Source organism: Prinia subflava, chromosome 10 (genome assembly GCF_021018805.1).
Source record: "Prinia subflava isolate CZ2003 ecotype Zambia chromosome 10, Cam_Psub_1.2, whole genome shotgun sequence".
In the NCBI taxonomy this organism is placed as follows: Eukaryota; Metazoa; Chordata; class Aves; order Passeriformes; family Cisticolidae; genus Prinia; species Prinia subflava.
The window spans coordinates 10,518,050-10,536,727 of NC_086256.1; the positions used below are offsets into that span (position 1 = coordinate 10,518,050).

The 18,678-nt window shown below is 48.3% G+C and overlaps 1 protein-coding gene across 4 annotated transcripts in view; it reads right to left on the reverse strand.

Annotated features, from left to right (window-relative positions):
* Positions 1-18,678, reverse strand: part of PTPRF (protein tyrosine phosphatase receptor type F) — a 376,154-nt gene that overhangs the window by 30,914 nt on the left and 326,562 nt on the right. For all 4 annotated transcript variants that reach the window (XM_063407253.1, XM_063407256.1, XM_063407252.1 and 1 more), the window contains 7 exons: positions 18,049-18,627; positions 17,330-17,427; positions 11,844-12,097; positions 11,053-11,143; positions 7,627-7,839; positions 4,451-4,605; positions 1,151-1,266 (listed from right to left, as the gene is read on the reverse strand). In XM_063407253.1, coding sequence (XP_063263323.1) covers positions 1,151-1,266; positions 4,451-4,605; positions 7,627-7,839; positions 11,053-11,143; positions 11,844-12,097; positions 17,330-17,427; positions 18,049-18,627 — 1,506 coding nt within the window. The remainder of the gene's footprint in view (positions 1-1,150; positions 1,267-4,450; positions 4,606-7,626; positions 7,840-11,052; positions 11,144-11,843; positions 12,098-17,329; positions 17,428-18,048; positions 18,628-18,678) is intronic.

Genomic DNA, 18,678 nt, shown 5'->3' on the forward strand with positions numbered 1-18,678 from the left:
GGCACAGAAAAAGATGTGCTGGTGTAGCTCACCCCAGGTGTGAGCCAGACTGCTGTGAGTGGCAACAGGAAAGGCTGTTCCTGCCCCCCCTGCCAGACACAGCAGTTTTACACCAGGAAATGGCCCCTTCAAAACTCTCCTGTTAGATGAAAGCTCTTAGATGAATGAGCAGCAGGAGGAAAAGGAAAGTAGGTTACAGACCAGGAGGAGCTGCAAGTTAGAAGAGAGCTGTGTGTGCCTCATTTGCTGCTGAACTGCTCCCTCCATCACAAAAGCCCAAGTGGTCCCTCAGTTCATCTAGGACTTGGACTCTCTGACAGGCTCTGAAGGAGTCAGGGCGAGCCTGTCTCTGATCACTACAATGACAGGCACTGTGCTTTCGGTGCCATCACAGACGTGCAGACACAAAGCAGCAGCACAAGACCTTTCTGCAGTGTGAAGTACAGTTGCCTCCATGAGCTGGCAAAGCTACAGCCTGAGGCATCCCAGGCCAGTGAAAGCAGCATGCAGAGAATGGCATTTACTGAACTATCCTCTGCACTGAGACCCCCATGATCAGCAGGGTCCTTCAGTGGGCCACAGCACTGGCTGCAGAGCACTACTGTCTGCAGGTAGCTCTTCTCTTGACTCTTAGCTGAGCAGAATAGGAGAGTCAAAGGTCCCAGAATGAAGCTGCTGGGATACCCTCAGCAATGTAAGTGCTCCGTGTACCTCCTGACTGCCCCAGCTGCAGCCCATGTGGCCAACTCTGCACCAGTTGTGCTTAGCACTGAAGCTCAGCCAGGGTTAAGCCTGTTCTGCACCTGGGAGCATCCCAGGTATGAACACTCCCAACTGCTGGAGGCTCCTCCCAGCTCAGGACAACTGTAATGAGCTTCACACCATGTCTGACACACACCACACAACAGGCCAGCCCCATCCAGGTTCCCCAGCCTCATGGCCCTGCAGTGACAGGGCCAGGGAGAAGGGTTTGCAACCCAGAGAGCAGACACCTGGACATCCTTGGTCTAAAGCCCACTCTGTGTCACTGTGACTGAGAAGGTGTGGATCTCCTGGAGGGTGGAGGGACTGCAACTCTGCCTCTGGCATGGGGGACATGGAGAAGGAGAACCAGAAGAAGCAGGATTCAGGAGGACGAGCTGCTCCTTACCTGGAGTCTGGTAGTTGAGCCGCCTCATCTCAACTGGGTCAGACGAGTGGGCCAAGAGTGAGTCCTTCAGGCCGATGGAATGCTCATCCTTGGAAGAGGGGGAATGTGCCCTTTTCCTGTGGACAGAGAGGGCAGAGACAAGCAGGTGAGTTCTGGCATGAATCACCCCAGGAAGGAGTCTGTGTCCCTGTGTCCCAGACACCCAGGTCCATCCCAGGCTCCTGGGGGTCTGGGTTAGTCATACCATCTTCAGTGCCTCCAATCTCCCATCTGTGAAACAGGAAAGAGTACATATAAGCAATGTCAGATGTTTGATTAGTGAGGCACAGTTTTGAAATGTGGTATTCTGCATAGTATTTATTAGAGAAAATGCAGATAGATGCAAGATGCTGTTTCCTCTTACTGTCTCTAGGAACTATTTCCTGTAGTGGAAGGATATAATAAAATTTTTTTTCATGTATTAGAAATATTTAAATATAGAATGCTGTAATATAATAGTGTAAAGGCTCTTCAGGGTGTGTTTTATTGGGCCATTAATACATGTCTTGAATGGTTGAAGGCACCCAAGGCGTGAATTAATGGAACAATAAAATACAATGTTGTCTCTTCATGCTATATTTATGCCTAAAGCGATGCCACCACCGCAGGCTCTTGCTGGAATTCACAGGCGAAGCAGGGACAGATCCAATCAAAAAGTGGACAAGTGAATATTAAGGAAAATATAATGCTGCAAGAAGAGTTTCTAGTGAATCTCTAGGTCCCACTTCTAGCTCTAGATTACAAATATGGTGGGTATACCCAAGGGCTGGAGAGGGTGTTGGGCAGGAGCAGCACAGCAGTTCTCAGCAGTTCTCATTTCTGAGCCTGTGCTGACCCTGGCACTTGGCCAATGCACTAAGCATGCAGGAATACAAAGAGACTTTTGTCTTTTAGCTACAACCCCCAAATGGATTTTGCCTGAACCCCTCTGCTGACCTGATGTTTCCCGGAAGAGAGGGAGCTGCAGCACTGCTGCTCTGCATGAATGCTAGCACATTTACCAGCCTGCAAATGGCAAGTCAGTCTCTGCTTTGGAGCTCCTTGTGAGGCACCTGGAAGCTCACTGAAGGGCTGCCAGTTCTGCACAAAGGCAGCTGCATCCCTGGATGGTGGAGACCCTGAAACCATGCATGATCCCAAATGCTCTCACAGGAACAGGGCATTTTCACTTCCATCAGGGCTGGGCATGCTGGGCTGCCACTAATGAGAAGCACTTAGTGAAAACTTAGTGCATAAATCATGAATGAAACCTGCATGTGTTCCTTGTGTGACCCAGCCTGTAAGCAAGCTCCATCTGCAGCCTGAGGCTGCAGCAAACACTGCAGATGCTCAATGGGGAGAACCAAGTTGTGAGTCTTACACTGCTCTGAGGCATCTCAACATCTCAGAAGCCTTCCAGCTGCCTGGACCAAGACAAAAGAGCTGGAGGACTGAGAGCATTGATAGAAAGAATGGAGACTACACAGCCAACAAATAAACCTCCTATCAGGAGCACAGCAGGATCTGCAGTGTGCTACTGTGTACCAGTCCTCAAGCAAATTGGGCCATCTTTTTTGGGGGACGGGCACAGCACATAATTAAACTTTGTCTCTGTCTTGTTAGCCCAGTCAGGGCAACTGCTAAACCATCCTCCAGATCCCAAGCTACCCACTGCTGCTCAGCTTCAATTCATTCCCATTACAGACTGGCCATGGTGAATATTACACACAGACACTTTGGGAGAAAATGCCTCCACAGATAGGCCGGACAGCCAAAACCACAGCATCACTTGAGCATGTGGGTGGTGCTGGAAGAGGATCTGCTGCTCCTCCACGGGCTAAGATGCAGCAGGGACATATGTCAGGTCTGGGCACCACAGGCTAGTGCTTCCTGGTGCTCCACACACATGGCTCTGGGACAATCAAAGCTAAGGCAAGGTGGGAATATCTTCTATGGGGCCCTGGTACAGAAATCCCCTCTGGTGCCGTTTCCTCTCATTAAAGACCAGCAAACATGTTGTTTCTTACAGCTGCCCAGTATTCCCTCAAAGCTTCCTCATTAGAGACTGCAAGAATGCACCTGCATTGTTGAGGGAACAGCTCTCAGTCTGAAGTGACCGAGAAAACAAAGGAACCCCTATAACTGCTGTTATTGTTGGGTTTTTTTTTTATTTTTAATTTAGTTGAAAAAGCAATCTGGGAAGTCTTTATGTTGGAACTTCTCCCTGAGAGCTGTGAGAGGCTGACAACTGCTAGGAGGCTGATACCTTTGAGGAAACAAAGTCTTTGTAAACTCCTAAGGTTGGCATGCTCCACACTCCCAAAAACAAAGATGCCCCTCAGTAGCTTCAGGCTGGATTTTTAAAAAGGGAAATAGACTTGAAATTTTAGGAAAACAAAAAGATAAAATGGATTCATACCTTTCTTGCTTACTAGATCCAGGGAAAAGCAGGAACAGAAGAAAGGAGATGATCACTGACACAGAAAGGCACTGACTGCACGTGCACAGCAGAACTCCATTTAATCAGACAACAAAGGCAGCTCCCTTCCCCAGCTAGAGAGACATATGTAAATAGAGAGGCCAGGAGGAGCAGAACCTCAGAGCTGAGCTGATAGAGAATGACCTACTGTTATTGAAGAGGCTACATGGACACATGCAAATGCAACCCTTGGCTCCTCCTGAGGACAAGCAACCATCACACGCTGCAGTTACAACTGGAGCAGGACTGCTCTGCCAGGCAAGAGGAGATGTCTGCTCTCACAGGGAGCACAGTGCGAGGGTGGTTCTGATCCACAGTCAGGACTGAGAGGCCCTAAGAACAGAGCTCCACTCTGATTTCAGCCTGTCACATCCATGCCCTGTTCTCACCACCAAGGTCACGTTCTTTGGTCGAAATTCACAGGAGGGGGCAGCTGCCACAGATGAAGCAGGCAATTTCTACAGGGAGTCAATACTAGAGAAGTTCCCAAGGCTGCCAATCCAAGATGTTGTGTCCAGAGAGCAGCCAGACTGGCTTCAGGGACAAAGCTGCTCTCTTCTGTCCCACTGTTCATATGCTTCCAGAACCCCCAGCAGCTGTATCCTGGGGCTGATATTAACCACCTTCTGCTCTCTTACAAAGCAGCCTTCTGCTGTGCCAGACAGAGACCTTCCTCCTCCCCAAGGACCACCAAGGGCTGTCTGCCAGAGCACCCTGTATCTGAGGGTTACAAGGAAGGCCCTGAAGGTACCAGCGCCTCCAGGGCTCATGCTGTAACTGCCATGTCCCAGACTGGATCTCACCTTTTGAAGAGAAGTATGGCAATGACAATGATGATGATGAGTATCACAGCCAGCACGGGTCCCATCACCCACAGCATCTCTGGCTCGTCCTGCTGCTTTGCTGACGCCACTTCCATCACGATCTCATCCGAGTAGGGGCTGGCTGCGTATCTCTTCTGAAGAGCACAGGCAGGAGAGGGAGAGAAAAGCAAGCATCCATTATGCTAAAGCAACAGCTGCATCCCTGAAATGCTGAGGTTTCCCCTTGCTTCTGGCTAGCAGAGAATGGTCATGCTTCTCAAACCTCAGGAACACACCATGAGATACTCCCTCCCTTGGCATCAGTGGAGGTCATGCTGTGGCAACAGTTTCTGCCTGGCCTGACACATTCTGGGTGCCAGGAACTTCGCTGGTGTGGAAAGAGTTCCAGTGCCAGCAACTTCATGGCTGACAAACCTGACCTGGAGGTGCAAAATTGAAGAAGCCCAGCTAAGTGCCATTCGCCAGCCCTGCATTCTCTTGGATCCAAATCACAAGCTTCTGAATCCCAACCAATTGCACAATGGGGCTGGCTGATGATTCCTAAGTGGTTTACAATACCTGCTGTGCTGATATCAACACATCTCTTCAGGATAGAGTTATATTAGGAAAACCCCTGCTGGGAGAGGCGGGTTTTCTTAAAGGAATGAAATGACAGGAACATTTTCTACCTGATGTCTTTGATAAACAGACCTTAGAAAGAGGCTCATTCTTACAGGTTCCTTTCCTTTCTGCAATGTGGCAGCGCAGTGATTTATAACCTGAAGGGACAGCTTTCTAGCCCCACTAGCTAGATGGAATCAGCAGAGACCCCAACCCTTCCTGCAGAAAAATGACACTGCACCTGATGTTCTGCTGCTGCTGCTAAAACTGATGGAGTTGTGTTTTACCTTCACAGCTCAGTGTTGCTGGGTCAGAAGGGTTAAATGCTGCAAAAACAAATCCTTTCCCCCTATTAGAGAGGGCCAAAGCTGTATCAATTCCATGCCTGTGGATTTTGAGCAGCACCTGCTGCCAGGCATTAAGGAATGAGAAATCTCTGCTCCTGCCACAGAAAGTTTTGGTCACAGAGGAGGTGCCTTTGGATCTATAAATCTCCTGCTTTAAGGTTGGAGTTTAAACACACACTTCATGTCTTCACATATGTGAGGAGAAGAAAGGGAAAAATCAAGCCTGCTGGTGTCACACAAATGCACATCCTGATCTACTCTCACAGGTGCCCTTGATCCCAGCCAGGTTTCAAATGTGTGGAGTACAGAAAATGCTCTTATCTGGGACATCCTTCTGGCAGCATGCACTAGTTCAGCATCCTAGCTGCTCTCAGATTTATCAGCAAAGGTGCCACTGTCTGGGAAAGAAGCATGGGGGAGTTGCCACTTTGTGAAACCTTTCAGTCCTACAAGACCCTTTTTCAACAATGAAATAGCTGCCAGCCCCTGGTTTAATTCTGTTCTTAGAGAAGTCTGCAAAGGACCACTGCAACCCATCAGACTGTTCCTACACCCCTTTGTCCAGTTCAAACAAAAAGGCAGGGAGTTAGCTACAGCTCTGAGCATGGCACAGACAAGAAAACCTGTGACTCCCCTTTCTTGGGCAAGTGGCTACTCTGTGAGGGAGGCAAAAAGGCTTTACCTGTGACTCCCTAGGAAGGTGCATTGATGGTGGAGGAGGGAAGGAGCACATGCTGATGTGTGCAGCAAGGTGTGACATCTCCAAAGCTCTGTGCAAGGGGCAAAGATTCATATATTTTCAGACACACTTTGGAGGCATCACCTTCCAAGGGAAGCTAGATGCAGAAGAGATCAGGACTGTTATCTCAGTGGCATTTCCAAAGGCAGACTGCGAGGTGCAGGAGTCCCTGCTCCCAGAGACAGTGTTTCAATCACATTCCCTCTGCCTTTGAAGAAGGGCAATGTTATGCTCTCCTGCTGACACTAGAGACACAGCAAGCAATTTCAGAGGAGCGGGGGGGGGGATGGATAGTGCACAGCCTGGGACAGAGTGCCTCATGCTCCAAGTGAAAGTGGATGTGATGCAGCAGGGCATGCAGAAAGGTGGTCTGTAGGAGCAGGGTATACAGGAGGTTTGTAGGGGTGCTACTGCTGGCTGGTGGCTTACTAGAGGGCTGTGGCAGATCTATGCTAGTGAGGAGATGATGATTGTCATTGGGATCAACTAGTTAAGGTCACCTCTTCTTGAAAGGGATTGTCAGGATAGTGGATCTCAAGGCCTCTGCCTTACCTAGTTGTTAATCTGTAACTCTTCTTCCCTCACCTGTGTGCACATCTTTCCACAAGAACACATGAGCTGGATGAGTAATGAACTCAATCAGGCCTAATGAGCAAGCAAATGAGGCTGAGGAAGGAAGCCACAGCTTGGAATCCAACCAAAGGATTTGGTCCATCTCTGTTATTTCCACTATTTACACACTGGCCACTGCTACTGCAGCCACCACCACTCCTGCCCTGTGTTTACAGCTGGACATTGATGCCCAGGTCTTGCTGTGCTGCTCGTTGCTCACTGCATCAGCCTCTCCCTTGGCCAGGCCCCGTGTGCTGCTGAATTCCAGCAGGGAGATGTGCAGGAGCAGGAATGCCCGCACAGCAGGGAGGTGTGCACCTCTGATCAGCACCCTGCTGATAATCCACTGTGATGGGAGACAGGTTTGCTTCTCCAGGTGTCATCTCCAAGTGAAACTCTGGGCAGAGAGGTGCCTGTGAGGGCAGGTTTGCAGGAGGAACATCCTGTTCACTGCAGAGTCTCAGCAGTCACTGTGCAGGGTAGGATTTTGTGGACTGTTTTCTACAGACACCGACTTGAACCAAAGCAGAAGGAGAACCCATCCCAGCCACGTGCCAAGCTCTGCTCTGAGCACAGCCCAGCAAGCCACAACTGAGCCTGTGCAGAACGTGTGTGTTGACACTGTCCTCCACTCTCATCTGTTATGTGGAACACACGGTGCCATTTCCCTCCAAAAACACCATTTATCAAGTCAATTCCCACAGCTGCCTCAGCTCGTTCAGGCCAGCGATGCAGCCTCCCTCCTCCCCTCACAGAAAACTCTGTCATGCTGCCTTGCAGCAGTTGCTCACCCTGCCTGCCCAGAGCCCAGCTCAGCTCTGCTAGGACAGGCTGTGCCCCCCACAGAACGTCCTTACCGTGTCCCCATCCTCCAGCGAGGCCAGCACAAAGCAGCGATAGCTCAGGTCTTGAGACAGAGGCTTGTTGTAGAAACCTTTGTAGTTCTTCTCATCCCCCAGGGTGAAGGTCTCAGGCAGCACATCCACTTGAGCAGCAATGTAAGGCTTGAGCCTGTCTGCCTGGCGTCGCTGCCGTCTGCTCTGACTCCCCTGGCTGATGGCCTCCAGCAGCTGGGGACAAACAAGGTGCCATCACTGTTGCTGACAGCGTGACACCGCCTTGGGCTGTCACCTCGCTGGCTGCAGCACTTGGCAGGGGTGGAGGGAAGGGAGAAGGTAACTGGATTTGATGTGTATCTGGTGGTACTAAGGAACCAGAGGCAAGCATTACCCATTCAGGCATGGCTGGGGCACCTGTCTGCAGAACCCCCCTGCAAGAACCTCCACTAGGATCTCAACTTTGGAAGCGTCCTGAGTCCTGGTAAATGTTAGAGCTCAGACAGCCTGGCTGGGACTGTCCCCCTGAGTTATGTATCCCAATGGGCTGTGAGGGAAGCAAGCCACGTTCTGTGGCCTGATTACTGCTCTGGACAGCAGCTCACACTCTCTGTGGACACTGGACGTGAATTACAGCTGATGCCGACGTTTAGGGAAAAAGTGACATTTGCTGTGTCTCCCTTCTGTCAGTGCCTCTGTATCTCACCTGCTGCTGTGTTGCAGGCAGAGCTTTGCTTAAACCACACAGAATGGTAACAGATTTCATGGAATGTTCAGAGTAAAAATGGCAAATTTCATAGACTCAAATTCATGAAAAAGGATATAAAGTACAAAAATCCAATTGCACTGCTAAGAATGACTGTCAAATGTTTAAAGATCTTTTTTTTCCAATGAATAAAAATGAACATCAAGTTTGGAAGACAAATTCTAATTCAAAATGAAGAAGGGACGAAATCCATTTCACACAGAGATGTATCAATGTAACATTGTCAGGGCAGATGGGGAACATCAGAGGGCTAGGGACAGTAATGTACACACCAAGTCACACTGCTGAGCTGGGCCTACTCCCCCTGAGGAGGAGAGGCTGGGTAAGAAACCCCTCACTCTTTCCCCTTGACAGTCCATCCTTGTCCTCTTATCAGTACTCACATAGAAGCAATTTAGGAAAACTATATCTTGTCATTATACTATCACCAGTAAAAACAAAAACACCAAAAAAAAAAAAAAAAAAAAAAAAAAAAAAAAAAAAAAAAAAAAAAAAAAACCAAAACAAAAAAAAACCAAAACAAAAAACAAAACAAAAAAAAACCACACACACACACAAAAAAACAACCAAAAAACAAACAAACAAACAAACACAAAAACAAAAAAACCCAAACAAAAACCCCCCCAAAAACCCCCAAAAAAACCAAAAAAACAAAAACCAAAAAACACCCACAAAAAAACCAAAAACAAAACAAAACAAAAAAAAAACCACGAAAAAAGAGGTTGGAGAAATCTTAGTTTCACAAATGTCATTGTAATCCTGAGGGGAAAAAGGAGAAAGATAGTTTTTGGAGTGTGGAGTTTGCTTCCTACACCCATCTCTTGCATCTGGCTGAGATTACAGCTGAGATCTTTGGGGTAGAAAGTGCAGCTCTATGTGCATGTACACAAAACCACAGGGCTGCAGTTGTGGTTAAGGTTGCTGGAGGCTTCTGCCACTTATACATGAAACACACAGCAAAAGACTGCATCAGAAAACTGCTAGGCCTGCAAACTTCAGACTCCGAAAAATCAGAAAATTATTATTGCCTGTCCAAAATTAATTCAGCTGCCTTACGTATGTGCATTCTGCTGCACCCTTGACTGCAGAGTCACAGACTATCTTTTCTCTAAGTCCCCTGCTTTGTTCAATACAGGACAGACACTGCTTAATCAAAGAGCAGATATTCCACATTTTGTTTTCTTCTCTGCATTATGCAGCCTGAGGCCTTGTTTATTGCTTACTATTCAAATCCAGCTCTGAGGACAAAATTAATAATTTCCTCATGGGCTTTTCTATGGTGCTGATCACTATACTATTAAAAGTACTTCACAAACATTAATGATCTTATCTTCCAAACACCCATATGAGTCAAGATAAAAGTGACTATCCCAAATTTACGGATGGAGAACAGAAACACTGCAACATTAATGTAAAAAATGTCCACTTAATTTAAATGCCAAATTGAAAAGACACCAGCTTGTTTTGTTTTTCAAGAAAACTTAGTATTTTCTTTATAGTACTGACTCTATCCAGCCCCTATTGACTTTCTCTGCAGCTGGAGATGCTTAGGCTTTGCAAACGAGAGCTCTAGAATCTCAAACTGAGCACTCAAAAAAATCACAATATGCAAGACACTGGATGCTAATGAAAATTTTGTCTTAAATCATTTGCCTGGGGCTGGATGAGACAGAGACAGAAACTAGTTCTTTCAACAGCTTTCAACCATCTAAAGCTGAAACCCAAGCAACCTTCCTCATGATGGTCTTCATTTTCTAGTGACATCTGTGATGCAGGAAAACTGCAATGAAAATACGCAGGAGACATGTGGGTGATGGTTCTCCATAACACAGCTGTGCTTCATTTGCAGAACAGAACCACAAATACACATTGTGGAGCTGGAACCTCACAAGAACACTGTGATTGTGTAAATAAAGCCAAGGGCTCACTTACAGCTTTTAACCATTTGCCATTTCCGAGTGCTTCAAGCTTGCAACTTTGTTCTCTTAATGGATCTTTCTGTGCATGGATTCTTGGAATTTTTCCTTTACACTTTGGGGGTGGTGGTGTGTATGGGGAAAAAAGAGCTCACAAAGCCCTTGTGTGGGAGTCTCCTGACACCTGCACATGTTCCATGCCTCAGGTGTCAGAGCACTCCTGGCACAGGAAAGCTGCATCTTGGGGTAATGGCTGGTGAATGCTCAAAGCCCTTAACAAGCAGGTGTGAAGGGAGCTTTGCAGGTTTTGTTAGATACAAGAATGAACTCTTTATCTACACTGCAGGCTTAGGTACTGTCAAGAGAGGGAAAAGCCTCCTGACAAAAAAGCTTAATAAAATGAAACCAATGATTTTCTCTCCTAGCTTGTTTTCAATATAAGCATGGTCATTTCATCTGGAAAAGGCTGCAAGGACTGTAAGACCTGTGACAGGACTGTCCTGGCCAGAGCTCAGAGACACTCAAGTGTGGTCTCCTAAGGGGGCACATTCTGGGAGGTGGCTCCTCCTTAGCCTGACTCCAGTCTCCTTCCCACATGGTGTCATGAAGGAAGGCTGAGTGAGCACCCATCCCACAGCCCCCATCTCTGATGTGTTGTGCCTGCTCTTGTGTTGCTGCATCCATGCTGCTGCCAGAGGGCCTGGGCAGAGTGTGCTGGGCTGCCTGGGAATCCCTTCCATCACAGCAGCTGCTACAGGCTCCTACCTGGTCCAGCTCCATCTCATCAGGCGTCCGCCACCGAGCAGTCAGGGTGCTGGTGCTCTGGTCTGCAGGCACAACCACGATGTAGTACCACCTGGGAAGGGAGGGAGAAGTGTAAGCACTGGACTCTGAGCCATCTCTGCAGCAGGTCACCAAATAATGTGTGCTGCATGACTCAAGGATGGCCTACTCCTTTCCCTGCCCTTTAAGCTGAAAAAGGGCTCAGTAAGGAAAAAGCTGGTTTCCAGCTGTACCAGAGAAAAGAATACTGCCATTAGCACTCATTAGGATAATGAAGATCTACAGACTGGGTTCCAGAGGGTGGTGTAGGAGCTGTGAGAAGGACATTTATATAATCGGATTGTAGCAAGAACCCTGGGGAAATTGTGCTTCAGCACAAGGATACCACAGCAACGAATAAGACTTCCATAAACTCGCTTTTTTAATCTCCTTGAGGCTTTAGGCATTATTTATTTAAAGGATATTATACAGTGTCAGAGAAAGTCCCTCCTGATCCTCAACTGTATTTTTGCTGGTAGCATCTGGAGTATACCCACGAGGGTGAGGGCAAACTGTCAGAGAATTGTCTTAATTTTATTACACGTCAATATTTGCTCAGAAAGAGCCAAGACCGTGATCCCATGTTATGGGTAAATGCCTGCCTCTGTACCACAGCCTGCCTGGAAATTCACTCCCAGGTTACAAAATCCACATGTTGGCAGAGGTCTGCCCTGCCTTTCTCTCCCCACTCCCAGCCCCCCACACTGCCTCCTCCACCCAGGCATGGCACCTACCGAACTGGCACGGTGGTCTGCACTTTGGGAAGAGTTAGAGTGAATTTTCCTTCCTGTATGTACTTGTTTGTGGCGATGGGTTTGCTTTGCAAGACATCAGGAGCAGTGCGGATTGAGACGAGGTGCTGGAGCCCCCCTGCACTGCTCCCACGGTTCATTAGCACAAAAGAATAGTCCGTGTCTGGCTGCAGGTCACTTATGAGTTTCTTCATTGAGTGGCCGTCCACCTCCACACTCTGGCTATTGTACAGAATCTGAAACAGGAAAAGGACATGTTCATGCAGCTGACAGCTGCTGCTGCAAACTCACACTCAAAATAGCAGCGTTTGAGATGACAGTTTGGCTCTGGGCCCTCCCTCAGGTGCTTTGGCTACTGTATGCTTTGTAAACAGCCATAAATCTTCAGCTAAAGAAGGGCAACCCCCAGCAGAGGGTGAGCTGTGCTCCCTGTGCCTCGCAGTGATGGAGCAGAGAGGGGTCACCTCAGCCTGGGTGGCCAGGGCCATGAGTGAGGCTGGAGGTGCTACATGCACTGCCTTTCAGCACCTGCTTGGGGAGGAATCCAAGCTGTGCTTTGCCCCCACGTGGAAATGAAATGGGTCTTTGTTTCCCGTCTCATGAGGCTACCACACACCATAGGCTCCTGGTGTAAAATCCTGTCTGCTTTAAATTGGTGTCACTCCCATGCCTACCAGCTGATGCCTGGTTGGATGCTTAATGCAGATCACCCCCCTCAGCAAGGTGACCGGGGGGTTACATGCCTCACCAGTGATCTGACACATCCGGCACAGGGCTCACAAATCGGTACCGGGCTGGCGGCCCCGCAGGTGTGACACCCCTGTCACCATGACAACGATGCTGGCGCCACACAGCCGTGGGCAGGAGGTCGGAGCTGCTTTTCTCCGCCGTGCCTGCAGCAAGGGGCTGCGGGCAGGGCAGGGCAGAGCCGCTGGTGGCAGCCCCCACGCACAGCTTCCCCATGGAGCCCTCAGCTAACAACATTTCTCAATGCCCTGTTGCAGATATGCAGGACCCCCACCACAGCAACCATGGGCACTTGCTGGATTAGCTGCACTCAACTGCCCTGGGAACCTCGATCCTGATCCTGCTGGAACAATTCCTTTCCCCAAAACCCTGGGTGCTGCCTCTGCAAAGCAAAAGCTCACACAGTTCCCAGAGACAGAGACAAATGGGGTTACACAGCTAGAGAGGCCACAGGCTATGTCCCAGCTGTGAAAAATCAGCATCTTTCTTTGCACCAGGTGACTGTCCAGCATGGCAGGGCACTGCTGGATTCCTGACGGTGCAGAGACACGGCATGCCAAAAACTGGCAATGGCAGAGCTGGAGCATGCCAGCATGCCAGTTCCTAGGTGTTACAGGCAGAGACCACACAGTAAAATGTGCTTGTTTCAACAGTGGCCTTGAAAGACAGAGAAGACAGCTCTGTGGAAGAATAATTACTTGCAATAATTTTTCACCAGCTGAGCCCACTGCTCAGGCTGACACTGGCAGCAAGGGAGGGACCAAACTTTCCTTCAGGTCCCCTTTTCAGCAGGTGGCTGAAATCTACAGAAAGCTGCCAGCTTTCTAGGACAAGAGCAGCTGATTAGCACTGCTCTAATGTTCAGTGTTGGCACTGGAAGGAGAAGAGAGATCCTGGAAAGAGATCTGAAAGACAGTGAAGCACAAGGACCTGGCTAGGCCCAGAATTTGCAGCTCAGCTTTTGTGTTATCCAAACAGCAATACCCACAGCATGCTTCAATCCTCTTCATGTCACTTTGCATGGAGGTCAGGATAGGAAAAGAGCTTCAGCTTTTTTGCTGTTGAGAAAAGACTCCCAAGAGCTAACACAGCAGCAGAGAGAAGCCAGCTATGGAGAAGAGATGCAGTCAATCTCATTTGTTGATGTGCTTCGGTTTTCAGGAATGGACTGCAAAAGCAAGCACCAAGTAACTAAAGTAACAGGTCTGCAGGGACAAAGGCCCTGCTGCTGCTCCACATGTGGGAAAGGCTGTCAAAGGCAGCACAGTAGAACAGCCAGAGGGAATTGTTTTCTGTTGTGACTCCTCTTAATGGTATTTTCTCCTGGGCTTTAATCCCTTTCTCCAAAGATATGTACATCAACTGAGTGCCAGAATGGGTGAAAACTCAAAATAAAGAAAAGCCTCTTGCAGCTCTGGAATGTCAGATAAGTAGTTGCTCTGACACAGAAGTAGGCATACCAAAGACAGGACTACTAGACTTCCAATCATCTCAGCAGCTTTGCTGTCTGGACCAGCACCACCCCTTCCAATGACATTGCAATAGTACAGGTCTGGATACACCAGATGCCAGTAAGTCAGGGCAGGTCCTGAGGGAGCAGCCAGAGCTCTCTTACATGTGCTCCCACACAGACTCGAACAAAACCAAACTTCCAACATTAAAACCTGTGCTGAAAGGATGAAAAGCCCACAGAGGCCCGCTGCCTCTTGGATAAGATTTCTCATTATGAATTCTTCCCTAATAAAGGCATCACCAACTGCTTCTCAGTGTGCTCTAGGGAAGACACCCACCAACTGCCTGCACATGAGCATGTGCTGGGGACAGAGCCATCTTCCTAGAGCAAGAGGAGACAGAAGAGATGGCAAGCATTTCAGTTCAGAGTTTCCCTGCTTGCTCTGCACTGTAACTGGCAAGGACACAGCCTCTGATTCAGTGCTGACACCAGATGATGATTTTTATTGCACAGGAATTTGCACCCAAAGACAGTGAAATTGGCATTTGCAATGCTTTCCTGAAGCACTCTCTGCCATCCCTCCTTTTCACAGCTGCTGCAGCAGTTCCACGCCCCTTTACCTGCCACAACACATTGTCTCCTCAAATGTTATGCACCATTAATTAAGGCCTCTACATAAACCTTACACTAATGTAAGGGCTCAGAAACAGTCACTCATGTGCAGCTGGAAGATGCCTGGAAGCTCAAGCAGGAATGCTATTTAGAGGCTGCCTCATGGCCCATTGGTAACAACCAGAGTCAGCAGCAAATCCGGCCCAAGGGTTCTGAACTGCCAAACAGTGCTCACTAGCCCACAGACTGCTGTAAAATGTCATCTGTGCTGCTCCTACTCACAGGAAAAGATTTGCAAAGCTAGGTGGGTCCAAATGTCACTGCTGAAGGTCTCATGCTTGATTTCAAGGCCGTACAGAATGTATTGAACTAAAAGATGAAAAGACACATAGTGTGCAACACTGGAAAAGGTAACAGCTCAATGGAGAAGTAGACAAGGCTGGAGTATTTGCAGGCAGGAGTAATTACATTACACTGTGAGAAAGCACTGCCCAGCATTCTCAGGGGTTATTTCAAACCTGTATCATTATAATTTTCAAAGGTGCTGTTCCTTCTCCCCATTTCTAAAATACCTTGTAATGTTGCCTTTAACCAATATATCCTCTGTCCCACTCTTAAGCTGAAGAATATGTCTCAGCAAAATGCACTTTCCCCAAGGAGAAGGTTGTATCTATCTTGCACTTTCCATGAAAGCTCCAGAACGGCTTTCTGCAGGTGGAATAAAAAAAGGAATAGTGCCTCTGCTCCACCACAACTGCTGGGCAACATTTTATAAGGAATTTATTTCCTGGACCATAAGAAGCTGTGAAAATTCCCCAAAGAGATCTCAAAACTTCATTATTGATTTGGCAGCAATGAAAAATCTTAAGGTCTCAGTTCATTCTCTAATAAAAAAAGCATCAGTCCTGCCTGTGTCTCACTATTCATTGTTGGAACAATATCTACTTTAATTAAATCTGTTAAAGTAGAATATGACACCCTTTGGGACATAGATTTAGCATGAGACTGTTTATCAAGTGTAGATAATACTAATTGTTCCCATGGAGATTTATCTGCTATGCTAGTTACAGTATTAGGCTCTGGCCTCAGCATCCCATGTGCCTGAAATGAGAGGAGAGAGGTGAACCTTGTTTATAAAAACACAAAATCCTGAAGGTTAACGATTTCTTTCAACCAGCACAATCAATGAGTTAGAGCTGACCCTCTTAAGCTCCTGGCCTTGACTGACGTGTGTCTGCAAGTCCAGGAATATTAATAAAAAGAAGGCACTATTAGAGAAATATCCCTCTAACACTGTGGTTTGCATGACTGCTCTTGAGTTAGCAAGTGGCTAATGCCATCTCCCGTGTCAGCTGAGGGTTAACCCGCAGCAGGGGTAGACCCTGAGTCACCTTGTGATAGCAATCACAGCTGTGCAGCTAGGAGAGGAGACAGACAGGGCATCAGCATTACATCCCTGGCTCCTGGCTGCCTCCAGGCACGCCACCATCCATCCCTGTGTGGTGGTAATGCTCCAAGGGTCACACTGTCCCTTCCCTGCACCGCGCTGTCAGACGGCGCTGCGGGCTCTGGGCCACCAGACAAGGCAGAATGAAGCACACTGGCTCTGCAGCACAGTGCCACGTACAAGGGCTCTGGGAAGCTCCTTGCAGCCAGATATCTGAACACTGATCCTAATGCGCCCTACATCTGGGAGAGCTCTGAATACCACAAGGTCTTCACAAAAGCCTTGTCTGCTTCAGCTAAACTGTATGTTAACAAGTGCCTGCTATTGATCAAGGTAATTCAGCTTCAGGGTTTAAACAAGCAGAGTTAGTAACAAGGAAGGGGAGGTGCTCACACACTTTGATGTGGATGCAGTTAAAGATTTCCCCTCGTTCCCTCGGCCATGGATCCCCCACAGCTCATGCAAGCCTTGTATTTGCACTTTAGGCACAGCATAGCAGGGGGCACATGCAAGCAGAAAGAAAAGTCACACTGCTTCCACCCTGGCACCTTTGCAGAGGCAGCAGATTGATGCTGAGACTGGGAACATTATCTTCGATGATGTGACATGTTGGTCTTGTTTCTTAATGGAGAGAAACTGCACTGAGATCTAAACACTCCAGTCTTTTACCCACATAAGTGACAAGTGCTGGGGTCAGACAAGAGCAGGAAGTCAGGGTCATCAGTGCTGTCTGCAGCCTGCTGGATGACACCACATCCAGAACTGTACTGCTGAAAAGAGAACAGCATTCCTACAGAGTTCCCTCTGTACTGACACATTTTGTGCTGCTCACACCTGTAAGACCTTCAGGAAGTTTAATGATGCTTCTTCCCTTCACTCCCTGAGGTTATGCATCTGCCCTGGTGCTCTGAAGTAATTCACGAAGGTGATATAGATGTTTGAGACAGGACATGTTGTGCAAGGAGTTATTCTTTGTTTTATTCACTGGCTGGTTTTCAGACCACTTTGTCCCCCTAATTTCTTGTGATTAAATCAAATGTGTAACTTTTCACACCTCAGCTCCGTGTCAGGCATCAGGACAAGCTTGTGTGACCACCGCTCTGAAGCTGCAGTGGTGTGCCTGACTGACAGGACCCAGTTGATGCTGCTATCCACTGTCCTGCTCACTGCTGCAGGTGAAGCTTCCTGTCCTCCAAATCCCACCCTTACCTTAAAAGGCACTGCAGATTTATAGGAGTCAGGCACTTCCCAGCTCAGCAACACGGATGTTTTCATGACGGCATTGACACGGAAGTTCTTAGCAAACACTGAAATGAAAAACAAGATATTTGAGCACTGTAAAGGCAAGTCAGGAGGGAGCCAGGCAGCAGCTCGACTCCAAGTCTCTTTGTCTAACTCAGCAGCAGAGGTCAAAGAGTTCAGCTACAGGAGAGAAGTAAGAAATGAGAAGAGAGAAGCAGCCTTTTACCAAGTCTACCATGTCCAGAGGAGTTCTACTTTTTGACTGTACTTTTCAGCATCACAGAAAGGAAGTTGCAGGCTGAACTGCAGCCTTTCTCTATCCCCACTTCACTCACACTCCCTTGGCCCTTCGTCACGATCAAACAGCAGTGTTACTCAGGTACTGGATCTGCAGATGATCCTACTCAGCCACCTGCTCCAGCTCAAGCAAGAGCCTTTCATGTACAGATAAAATATCCAAGTGTGCCTGTGGATTCACCTAAGGCACCATCAATGCCCCTCTCCCCCTAAATGGCAACTTTAGAAAATCTTTGCTGAGCTTTCCCTCACTGAACTGGTTTTAGACTAAGGAGCCACACAGTACCTGATCACAACAGTCAGAGCAGAGCGAAGCCTCGTGAACCAAAGCAAAGGTCCCTGTCCTGGAGGCAGATCTTCCTGTTAGGGTTTGTTAGAGGGGCACTTACCTTGCTCTACAGGCATGGTCCGGGACTGGATGCTGGGGCTGAGTGGCCCAGCCCCCTTATTGGTGCGGGCCCTCACTTTGATGTCGTAAGTGGTATCAGGTTTCAGATTAGTCAAAGTGATACTCGTGTCCTTGGTGATGTTAACCAGGTCCAGCTGGCTGTTTATGTCCCTGTATACCACTGTGTAGTTGACGATCTTGCCGTTCCTTTCTGCCAAGACCGGGGGTTCCCAAGCAACCTCTGTGGTGGAGGTGGTGAGGCCCACCACACGCAGGTTCTGCGGGAAGCCGCTTGGCACATCTTCAGCAGTTGTGATCTCCTTCTCAAACTCCTCTCCTGGGCCAGCTCTGTTCTTGGCAGACAATTTGAAGAGGTACGTGGCCCCTTTGTGCAGGTTAGTCACTGTGTAGTGATGGTCTCTCTTCCCGAAGTCTATGGTGTTCATTTTTTCCTCATCCAGACGTCTGTACTGCAGCCGGTAACCCAGCAGCTCCCCTACCATCTCCTTGGGTGGGTGCCACTGGATGAGGGCTGTGTTCATGGCTGTCGTGCTAATCATCATGGTGGGCTTCCCCGGGACTGCAACATAAACACACAATGACCATCTATAGCCTGGGAGGAGGGCAAGGA